This window comes from Belonocnema kinseyi, chromosome 4, assembly GCF_010883055.1.
Source record: "Belonocnema kinseyi isolate 2016_QV_RU_SX_M_011 chromosome 4, B_treatae_v1, whole genome shotgun sequence".
Classification (NCBI taxonomy): domain Eukaryota; kingdom Metazoa; phylum Arthropoda; class Insecta; order Hymenoptera; family Cynipidae; genus Belonocnema; species Belonocnema kinseyi.
This window is the reverse complement of record NC_046660.1, coordinates 10,485,642-10,497,029: the sequence shown is the minus strand read 5'-3', so window position 1 is coordinate 10,497,029 and position 11,388 is coordinate 10,485,642. Positions and strand designations below refer to the sequence as shown.

The following is an 11,388-nucleotide window of genomic DNA, read 5'->3' as shown; positions in this document are numbered from 1 at the left end:
ATCAAGTTATAAAGGATCGGGCATGCTATAATCAGATCCGATAGGATCAGGAATAATATGATCAGGTAGGATCGGACATAATATAATCGAATTAGATCGGATCGTATATGATATAGTCGCATTAGATAAAATTGGGTAGGTTCGGGCATGATATAATTGGATCAGATAGGATTGTACATACTATAATCGGATGAGAAATGATATATTCGGATCGGGCATGGTATAATCGGATTGGACAGGATTGGGTGGGCCATTTTAATCGGATCAGATATGATCAGATTGCACACGATATAAAACGATCAGGTACAGTCTTCAATTCTTTTTTAATCTCTTTAAATCTTATAATTATTTCTTGGATGTACTCAATTTTTTTATATTACCAAATAAAAAAATTTTGCTTTAAAATCTTCTACTCTTTTTATAATTTTCTTCTAAAGTTCTTTTTTCAAAATAAAAAATCATAAATAAAAAATCATTTTAATTTTTCCTGGGAATGTAAATAATTTTCTTCATTGACTTGAAACCTTACAAAATTCCTCAAATATTTTATAATTTTTTATTATTTTTGAGTCGTTGCAAAACTTCTAAGTATCTCTTAATCTAAGAATAATTTTTTGATTCTGTAGTTTACGTAATTTTTTTAGATTCTGAACAATTAGAAGATTTTTTTTAAAGTCTTCCATAATTTTTCCACACATTTTGAAATCCTAAAAAATTATTATTTTGAATTAAACCTAAACCATTTTAAAGTTTTCCAGGAATCTTTAAAAAAATTAAATCTCAAAACCTTTTTAAATTATTAAAATGCTTCTAATTTTGGTTGCGAATTTTTCAAAATAAGTATTTCCAAAAATTTAGTTATTCTTTTCTCTTTAAAAATATTAAAAAGTTTAGAATTTGTAGTGTGGTAGCAAAAACTACTTTTCTGGAAATTTCGATATACTAAGTTGATAATCTAGAATATTGATAAATCATTATTCACATTTAAACAACCTGGAAACATTCACTAAAAGTTATATTCACGCAGTTTTGCAACCAATCAGTTTTTCGACAGCAATGCGTGCAATTAAAAATATTACGTACTCGAGTCAAAAATACCATATGTTACGACAGAATGGGATCGGATCAGATAGGATCTGATAGGAAAAATTTGATAGGATATGTTGGGATAAGACAGGATCAGATAGAATCGGATATGATAGAATTGGATCAGATAGGATCAGATAGCATCGGATCCGTTAGGATGTTAGAATTGTGTTGGATAGGACATGATATGATACAATTGGATTGGATAGCGTAGGATATGCTCAAATCGGATAGGATAGGTTAGGATCGGACATGATAGAATTGGTTCAGATGCATATGATAGGATATGTTCTAATAGGCTCAGATAGGTTAGGATAGAATTGTATTAGAAAGGATCGCAATAAATAGGATATAATTGGATATCAGTTAACATCAGATAGGATAGCATCGAATAAAATATAATTGGATTGTACTGGAGATGATAGTATCGAATAGGATCAGAAAGGATACAGTTGGATTGTATATGTTGCTATAGAATGGGATCTGATCAGATAGGATAGAATTGGATGGGATTATATAGATTTGGATTGGGCGTCATAGGAGAGTATCAATTAGAATCGGATCTAATAGAATAACATTGGATAGGGTATATTGGGATAAGATAGGATCAGATAGCATATGATGTGATAGGATTGGATGATAGCATCAGATAGAATAGGTTGGGATTTGATAGGATAGAATCGGAAAGGATGCTATTGGATCGGATACGTTACTATGAAATGGGATCGGATCAGATAGGAGAGAATTGGATGGTATAGTATAGAGTTGGATCGGATGTAATAGATTAGAAGATATCATAGGTTGGAATATGACAGGATCGGATAGGTTGGGATCGGGCGTGATAGGACAGTAACAATCATAATCCGATCAGATAGGATGTGATAGGATATCATTGGATAAGATACGTCGGGATAGGGATAGGGTTAGAAAGCGTATGATAGAATTTTATTGGATAGGATCGTAAATAATAGGATAGAATTGGATATCAGATAACATCAATTATGATAGCATCGGATAGAATAGGTTGGGACTGGATATGATATAATTGGGCTGAACCGAAGATCATAGGATCGAATATGATCAGATAAGATATAATTAAATCGGATATGTTGCTATAGAATGGGACCGGATAGGATCGGATTAGATAGAATAGATTTGGATGCGATGGTATCGAATGGGATCAGATCGCATAGATTAGCAGATATGATAGGTTTAAATATGATAGGACCTCATAGGTTGGGATATGATAGGATATGATAGGATAGCATCGTGTTGGATATCATAGAATTGGATAGGATAGGTTGGGTTCGGAAAGTTTAAGATCGGATATAATATAATTAGTTTAAATTAGAGAGGATATAATCGTGTATGATATAATTGGTACGGATATAATCAGATATGATTGGATAGTATATGATAGAATCAGAAATTACATGTTGGGATTGGATACATTTGGATCGAATATGGTAGGATTGGATATGATTGCATTGGATATAATTGGTTAGAAGATGATAGAATCGGATAAAATAGGATCTCGTATGATATAATTGAATCCAATAGGATCGGACAGGATTAGACAGATTGGATAGGATCATATAAGATCGAGTAGATTAAAATATGATATGACAGAATCGAATCAGATAGGGCCGGATATGACAGGATTTTATGAAACTAGATTGGATATGATATTATATAATAAGAATGAATTGGATGTGATAGGATTGGATGGATTAGGAGAAGATATAATAGAATCGGATCAGATAGGATAGTTTGGGATCAGATATATGATCAGGTCGTTACCCAGTGGGCACAAAGTTTGGCGACGTCTTTACGACATCATTACGACATCTTTACGACAAGTTTACGATATCGTATGTCCATGTCGTTAAGGTGTCTTTACGATATCGTAAATAAGTCATATGATCTGGCGATGTCTTTACGACATCGTAAAGACAGCACGACATGGACATAGGATGTCGTAAAGTTGTCGTAAAGGTGTCGTGGCGATGTCGTAAACACGTCGTCAAATTTTGTGGACACTGGGTAGGGTATCATAGAATATGATCGACAGCGCCGGATTTACCAAGGGGCACGGCGGGGCCAGTGCCCCAGGCCCCAGGGGGCCGAGGGGCCCCTGATCGCCTTCGAGGTTTAGCTTCGAGGTTTAGCCCCAGGCCTCGAAAAATGTTAATCCGGCGCTGATGATCGGCTATGATAGAAGAAACAATTTTTTTAAATTTCCAGCATATAACTGGTCCTTTCTGCGAATGCGATAATTTCTCTTGTGATCGCCGAGATAATAAAATCTGCTCGGATCATGGAGAATGTAACTGTGGGGAATGCAAGTGTTCACCAGACTGGCAGGGTCCTGCCTGCGAGTGTCCAAAATCGACTGACACATGTACTCAACCAGGAACCAAGATTCCATGTTCAGGACATGTAAGTCAACAAATTTATTATTATGGAAATAAGGGTGTCGTTTTTTGGGTTCAAATGATGTAGGTCTTTTCGGAGTTGACATATTTTAATTTTGATGTAAAATATTATTCCTTATTTATCGCAGGCTTCGAAGTCTTTCCCATTTTTATGTTCTTTATTCTTAAATGTGAACTGATGCAATAGAAATCAGAAAATAGAAAGTCCAATATTTTTAATTGAAAGTTTTTTTTTGTAGAAAAGCCTACGATTATATTTTGGGTTGAAAACTAATACTTATTGGTTAAAATTTTTACTATTTTGTTGTTAATCTAACCGTTTTGTGAAAAACTCATTCTTATTGAGGATTCAACTATTTTGTGAAAAATTCTTTCTTTATGTCCAGTTCAACAGCTTTTTGTTTGAATTAACAGCATATTTTTTGATAAAATATCAACTACATATTACCCCAGTGGGCACAAAATTTGGCGACGTCTTTACGATATCGTTACGACATCTTTACGACAACTTTACGATATCCTATGTCCATGTCGTTTCGATGTCTTTGCGATATCGTAAAGGCATCTTCAGATCATACGATTAATTTACGATATCGTAAAGATACCTTAACGACATGGACATAAGACGTCGTAAAGTTGTCGTAACGATGTCGTAACGATGTCGTGAAGACATCGCCAAATTTTTTGCCCAATGGGACGATTCTTATTTAGAAATCGTATTTTTGGTTTTAAATTAAATTAATTTGTTTAAAATTAATATTTGAACCTGCAAATTCAATAATTAATTCTTTTTTTTTCATTTAAATGTTTTGTAGAAAATTAGTATTTTTGAATAAAAATTCAACAATCTGGTTGGAATATATTTTTTTCTTCGAACTGAAATATCTTTCTTGGTTGCAAGTTCAAAGTTTTTGTTGATAATTTGTCTTTTGCTTTGAAAATGCATCTTCTTCGTAGAAACTTCATCTTTTCTGGTTGAGGATTCGACTATTTTATTAAAAATCCTTTTTTTAGTTCAATTAAAATTTCTTTTATTTAAAATAAAAAATATTTGGTTTAAATACCAACTGTTACTATTTTCGTTGAGAATTAATCTTGATTTTTTGTTGAAATTTAATCTTTTTTGTTGAGGATTCAATTAATTTGCTAAAAATGTATCTTTTTCCAATTCAACTGTTTTTATATTCAAAGTAAAAAAAATTTCGTTAAAATATCAACTAATACATTTTTTGTTGAGAATTCAACTTTTTTGGTTGTAAGTTAAACCATTCTGTTTCGAATTAATATTTTCACCTGAAAATAGAATAATTATTCTTGTTGAAGATTCATATTTTTAGTTGAGAATGATTTTTTTTGCTGAAAACTAAACTGTTTTATTTCAAATTAATATTTTCAGCTAAAAATTTAACTATCCCAGTTGATGATTTATCATTCTAGTTAAAAATTCATTTTATTAGTTAAAAATTAAAATATTTCGTATAAAAATCATTATTTTTGTTTGCCTAAAAATTCAATAACCTGTTTGAAACATTTTTTCTCTCTTAACTAAAAAATCTTTCTTTCGTTGAAAATTTAACTCTTTTGTTGAAAATTTTTCTATTAGGTTTGAAAATTCATCTCTTGTACAATTTTAATTTTTGTTATAGTTGAGGATTTAACTAATTTGTTAAAAATTTGTCTTTGTTGTTTCAATTTAACTGTTCTTTAATTCAAATTAAAATTTTTTTTTCGTTAAAATATTATTTTATACATTTTTTTTGAGAATGCATATTTTTGGTTGAAAATTTGACTACTTTGTTTCAAATTTGTATTTTTACCTGAAAATGCATCTATTATTGTGGTTAAAATTTTATCATTTTAGTTGAAAATTCATTTTTTTAGTTGAAAATTAATATTTTTGGTAGAAAATTAGTTATTTTTTTGCAATGAAGAGTCTAATTGAAATATTTTTTCTCTCTTAACAGAAAAATCTTTCTAGGTTGCAAGTTTAACTATTTTGTTAAGATTTATTATTTTTGCCTGGAAATTTAACTATTTCAGTTGATGATTTATCATTTTAATTAAGAATTTATTTCATTATTTAAAAATTAAAATGTTTTGTATAAAAATCTTCTTTTTTTTTTGCTTTCAAAATATAATCATCTGGTTGAAATATTTTCTCTCTTAACTGAAAAATCTTTCTTTTGTTGAAAATTGAATTTTTTCAAATCATTTGTTGCTAGATGATTCATTTCTTCTGTTGTGAATTTGTCTTTTTTTAATTAAATTTTTTATCTTAAAATTGAGCTATGCCATTCTACTTTGAGAATTGATAGTTTTTAGTTGAACATTTAACGACTTGGTTGAAAATTCATGTATCTTTGTTGAAAAGTTATAGAAACTTGATCTTCTTGGTTGAAAACCCAGTGGGCACAAAACTTGGTGACGTCTTTTTGACATTGTGACGACATCTTTACGACAACTTTACGACATTCTATGTCCATGTCGTTAAGGTCTCTTTACGATACCGTAAATAAGTCGTATGATCTGATGATGTCTTTACGATATCGCAAAGACACCGAACAGACATGGACATATGATGTCGTAAAGTTGTCGTAAAGATGTCATAACGTTGTCGTGAAGACGTCGCTAAATTTTGTGCCCACTGAGAATTCAACTATTTTGATTTTTCGGGCTTCTTCTTGAGAGTTTGAAGGTTATCATACAAAAGATGTATGGTTGGAGATTTGAAGCAATTTAGGACCATTTTTCCATCTTTCAGGGAACATGTGAATGCGGACAATGTGTGTGTCGCGAAGAAAATGGAATTAAATATACAGGATCATATTGTCAAAAATGTCCTGACTGTCCCAAAAGATGTGAAGAATTGACGCCATGTGTTATGTGTCAAATTCACAAATTCAGAAATATGACAGATGAAGAATGTGCAGCCAACTGTTCAGAAATTCCAATTGAACGAGTTGAAACAATTGACAAAACTTCATTTTGGGAAGATGAAGTTATTTGTGACTACAAAGACGAGAATGATTGTACCTACACTTTCGTCTACTTTTACAACGAAACGAAACTGGTAGTTCAAGCTCAAGAAAGACCCGATTGTCCGCCAGAAATTTATTTATTGGGTGTAATTTTGGCTGTTGTCGCAGGTGTTGTACTAACAGGTGTTGCAGCTTTGGTAGCGTGGAAAACATTCGCAACTATTAAAGATAAGCAGGAATGTGCCCGTTTCGAGAAGGAGAGGATGATGGCCAAGTGGGATGCGGTAATTGGAAAAATTATCATTGCAATTTTTAACCTTCTCAATTTTTTTTATCTACACCTCATCAGATTCATCCTCTAAAATCTTTACCAGATTCTCTTGCCAGCTTCGTTTAGTTTTATTCCCTCTGCTATATCCCTTCCATGCATACCATATTTCTTTTTCTCATTCATAGATTCTATACTTTCAGTTCTCCTTTTCTTAAATATATCCTTTTCCTTACCTCCTTTCTCAATCTAAAACTTGCTATTCCTGTCCAAGTTCATGTCGTTAATTCTATCACCCTCCCTCTAGTCCTTTCTATCTCCTTCAAACACTTTTGCGCTGTGTCCTATCTCTTTACCTTTCTTAGCTTCTCCTCAAACTGCATGTCCTCTTTCCCACTCTAGTACTTAACTTATTCCTTTGCGCTTCATCTCTCTCCACACATCCACGCATTCATAACCAAACTCCATAGTCTTGTCTACATTTAGATTCAACTGTCACATTCTCTCCTAAATCCAGTGTCATTCGGTGGCTCTTTCTTTTTTTCCTCATCTTCTATATTTAACCTCTCATACTTTACACTAACTACTGTAGCACTACCCCTTCTTTCCATAACTCTGACTACCCTTCTCTCTATACTCTATTGCATATTATCCATGTCCATTCCTCTAGTTTTTTCCATTCCTCCACTCTTGAATTTCTTCTCTTTTCCTTCTTTTTCTCTCTCTATTGGCTACCTTTCAAATCTTTTCTTCCATCATAGTTTGCTCCGCTTCTTGAAACGTTTTATTTTCCTCCTCTTTTTATTATGCATCTCAGTATACTCCTTTTTCCTCCGATATTCTTCTCCACTACTTTTCCCTTCTCTCAATTTTCTTAATTCCTTCTCCACCTCCTTCTTCTCTATACATTCCTTTTCTCATCAACTTTCACCACGTCCTTCATTAATTTATTCTCTACGTCTTTATCCTTCCTTTCGTACACTTTCTCTATCTCCAACATCCCATCTATCATTTCAGCACTTCTTCCGCTCCTTTTTTGAACTCTTTCCTCTCTAATCGCAGATCCTTTTTCAATACTTTCCCTCTAATTTCCTCTCTCTCTCTCTGTTTCTTTGCTATCCTTCTCTCTTTTTCCTTCATCTCTATTACTAGCACCATAATTTTGCATGTTTCTCATAAATTTTCATTTTTCGTCTTCTATCGGAACACTATTTTGAATTTGGCTTCTTTCTCCTGATCATTATTATTCTTTTTCCAGTAATTATTTTTTTTCATTATGGATCATACTTAAATTACGCAACAGTTCAAGGGCGGGGGGGGGGGTCGAGATTATTTGTTACGATTTATTACGTTAGAGGGGTGGGGGTCCTTCACTTATGTATACAATTTTTGTGGCGCAACTATTTGGAAGATAATTTAACAATTTTGTTATAAAGTCATAATTTTTTGTTAAAAACTCGTCTTTTTCGATTAAAAATGTAAGTTTCTCTGTAGAAACTTATTTCTTGTTTAAAAATTCATATTTTAAACATGAAAAGTCAACTGAAATCTTTATTAACAGAAAATTCAACTATTTTTTCGAAAATTTATGTTTTTGATATCAAAATTCATCTGTTTTGGTAAAAACTTAATTTCTTTTTAGTGAAAATGCAACTTTTTATTTAAAGATTATTCGTCTTTGCTTGAGTATTGAACTATTTGGTTTGAAACATTTGGTTGCATCAATTTGTTAAGAAATCATTTTTTGGTTGAAGATATATATTTTTAGGTGGGAATTCATTTCTTTGATTAAAGGTTTAACTATTTTGTTGGAAATTAATGTTTTTTGATTGGAAATTTAAGGGCCTGGGTAAAAGTTAAATTACATTATTAAAACTTAATTCTTTTGATTGTAGGATTGTATGATTGTCTTTGCTAGATGATTTAACTGTTTTGTGTAAAAACATTTTTTTGCTTAAAAAAATTTTTTAACTGAAAATTTAACTTCCCTTTTTTAAGATTGATCTTTTTTAGTTAAATATTCCCCTTTTTGTATAAAAAGTAATTTTCTTGATTTGAAATTTCTTTTTTGTTCGGTGAAAATGCATCAGTTTCGTGTAAAATTAATTTTTTGCTCAAAGTCATATTTTTGTTTGAAAATCCACTTTTTGTAGAGAAAATTCGTCTTCTTGAAGGTTTAACAATTTAAATAAACTTTTTGGTTTTAAAATGCTTTTTTTTTTGGTATGAATTTCATCTTTTATGATTGAATATAGGAACTATGACACTTTTTTGTTACGAATTTATCTTTTTAGATTAAAAATTCAACTAATATGTTAAAAAATTAATTATTTAGTTGAAAATCCAAGTATTTTGTTAAAAAGATATCTTTTATGGTAGAAAAGACACTTTTTTGTTGAAAATAAATTAATGAATTTGAAAATGTTAAATTTGTATCCGAAATGCTGTTTTATTCCGGCTATAAAATATTCGATATGAAAAGTATTACCAGATTAAAATCCTGGTATTTGAATATAAATGAGCAAGGAAAATGAAAAATTAGTCACGGAAAAATTAGGGAATTTTTAAGATGAAGTTCTCGGACACCCTGCCTACCCAGTGGGCACAAAATTTGACGACATCATTACGACATCGTTACGACAACTTTACGACATCCTATGTCCATGCCGTTTCGGTGTCTTTGCGATATCGTAAAGACATCGTCAGATCATACGACTTATTTACGATATCGTAAAGACACATTAACGACATGAACATATAATGTCGTAAAGGTGTCGTGAAGATGTCGTAGCGATGTCGTAAAGACGTCGCCAAATTTTGTGCCCACTGGGTAATTTTACTAGCAGTAATTACCCAGTGGGCAAGAAGTTTAGCGTCGTCTTTACGGCATCGTTACGACATCTTTATGACAACTTTACGACATCCTATGTCCATGTAGTTAAGGTGTCTTTACGATATCGTAAATAAGTCGTATGATTTGACGATGTCTTTCCGACATCGCAAAGACACCGAAACGATATGGACATAGGATGTCGTAAAGTTGTCGTAAAGATGTCGCCAAATTTTGTGCCCACTGGGTAGCAATACATCTCAGGAAATTAAAAATTGCATACAGTAAAAGGGGGGTGTAGGGAGCTGAAATATTTTTTTACGGTTTGTCACAAGGGGGGTGGATTCTGAGAGAGGGCCTATAATCCGTTATGTAATTTAAGTACGGAACCGTAGTGATCTTAAAATTTAAAAGTTTTTTTAAGCTCGATCGTACATCTTTTCTTATCTAATTTTTTAGAAGCAACGGAGAAAAAAATCGACATATTCTCTCTTTAGAATTCCAATCTGAAAAATTATATTGTTAATTAAATCTCTATAAAACTTATAAAATATTCTAAAGTATTGTGGAATTTAGAACTATTGTGCAGCCAAAAATTCGGATTGTTTTAGACCAAATTATTTTTATGGTTTCGTAGCGCCAAAAAGGAAGGGGAAATGAGGAGTGGGCCATTAAAGGAAGTGAGGGATAATGAAGGGACAAAATTTGGCGACGTCTTTACGACATCGCGACGACATCTTTACAACAACTTTACGATATCATGTGTCCATGTCGTTAAGGTGTCTTTGCGATATTGTAAATACGTCGTATGACTTGACGATGCCTTCACGATATCCAACGAGGCGGATATAGGAAGTCGTAGAAATGTCGTAAAGATGTCGTAAAGACGTCACAAAATTTTTTGCCCACTGGGAAGTGAATGTAAATGTGGATGGGAAAGTTAGGGAAATGTAATTAGGGAATTTGATGAGAAATGAGGATGGTGAAGTAGTGAAAGTTTGGAGAGTGAAAATAGGGGAAGTGCAGGATGGGCACAGAAATTATGAAAGGGAAAGTGATGGTTAACGAGGGGTGATAATGTAGAGGAAGAAATGTAATGGAAAGTGATAGCGACTGAAAGATGGATAAGTAGAAAAAATGAGGTGAGTGGAATCAGGAAAATCGATGTGAAATTATGGGTGGAAAGTAGGGGAAGTGAGGGTAATGGCTGGAGGGGAATTATTGAAAGTAATCTGAAATAAGGGCTGGCGAAGTGAAGGTAGGAAAAGTGATAAGGAATTAGGGGAAGTGAGGGTACATAAGGGTTGAGGAAGCAGAGGAAGCTTTTTATAAAGACAATTAGGAGAAATGACGGGAAATTATGGGAGGAAAAGTGAATAGAAATGATGGTGAAGAAGTGAGAGGAGGGTAATTAAGGAAAGTGATGTGGAATAAGGGGTAAGGAAGTAGGGAAACGCATTAAGGCAATGTCATGAGAAATGAGGGGTAGTGAAGTACAGGAAGAGCGGGGTGTACAAATAGGGGAAGTGAGGGATAAGAAGGGAAATAATGTGAGGGGAAATGATGGGAAACGAGGGGTGGGTGAGTAGGGAAAGTAAGGGCAATGACGGGTGGAGAATAAGGTGGTGAATAAGGGAAGTTGCGCGAAATTATGGGAGGGAAAGTAAATGCACATGAGCGTGCGGAAGTGAGTGGAGGGTAATTTGGGAAATTGCTGTGGAATTAGGGTCGGGGAAGTAGGGAAAGTGAGGGGAGGGGAATTAGAGACAGTGACGAGAATAAAGTAGGGGA

At 32.9% G+C, this 11,388-nt stretch overlaps 1 protein-coding gene across 1 annotated transcript in view; it reads left to right on the top strand.

Moving 5' to 3' along the window:
- The window catches only part of LOC117171584 (integrin beta-PS-like), a 48,529-nt gene that overhangs the window by 36,154 nt on the left and 987 nt on the right, over positions 1 to 11,388 (top strand). The window contains exons 8-9 of the mRNA XM_033359028.1: positions 3,331 to 3,525; positions 6,283 to 6,783. Of these exons, the coding sequence (XP_033214919.1) occupies positions 3,331 to 3,525; positions 6,283 to 6,783 (696 nt within the window). The remainder of the gene's footprint in view (positions 1 to 3,330; positions 3,526 to 6,282; positions 6,784 to 11,388) is intronic.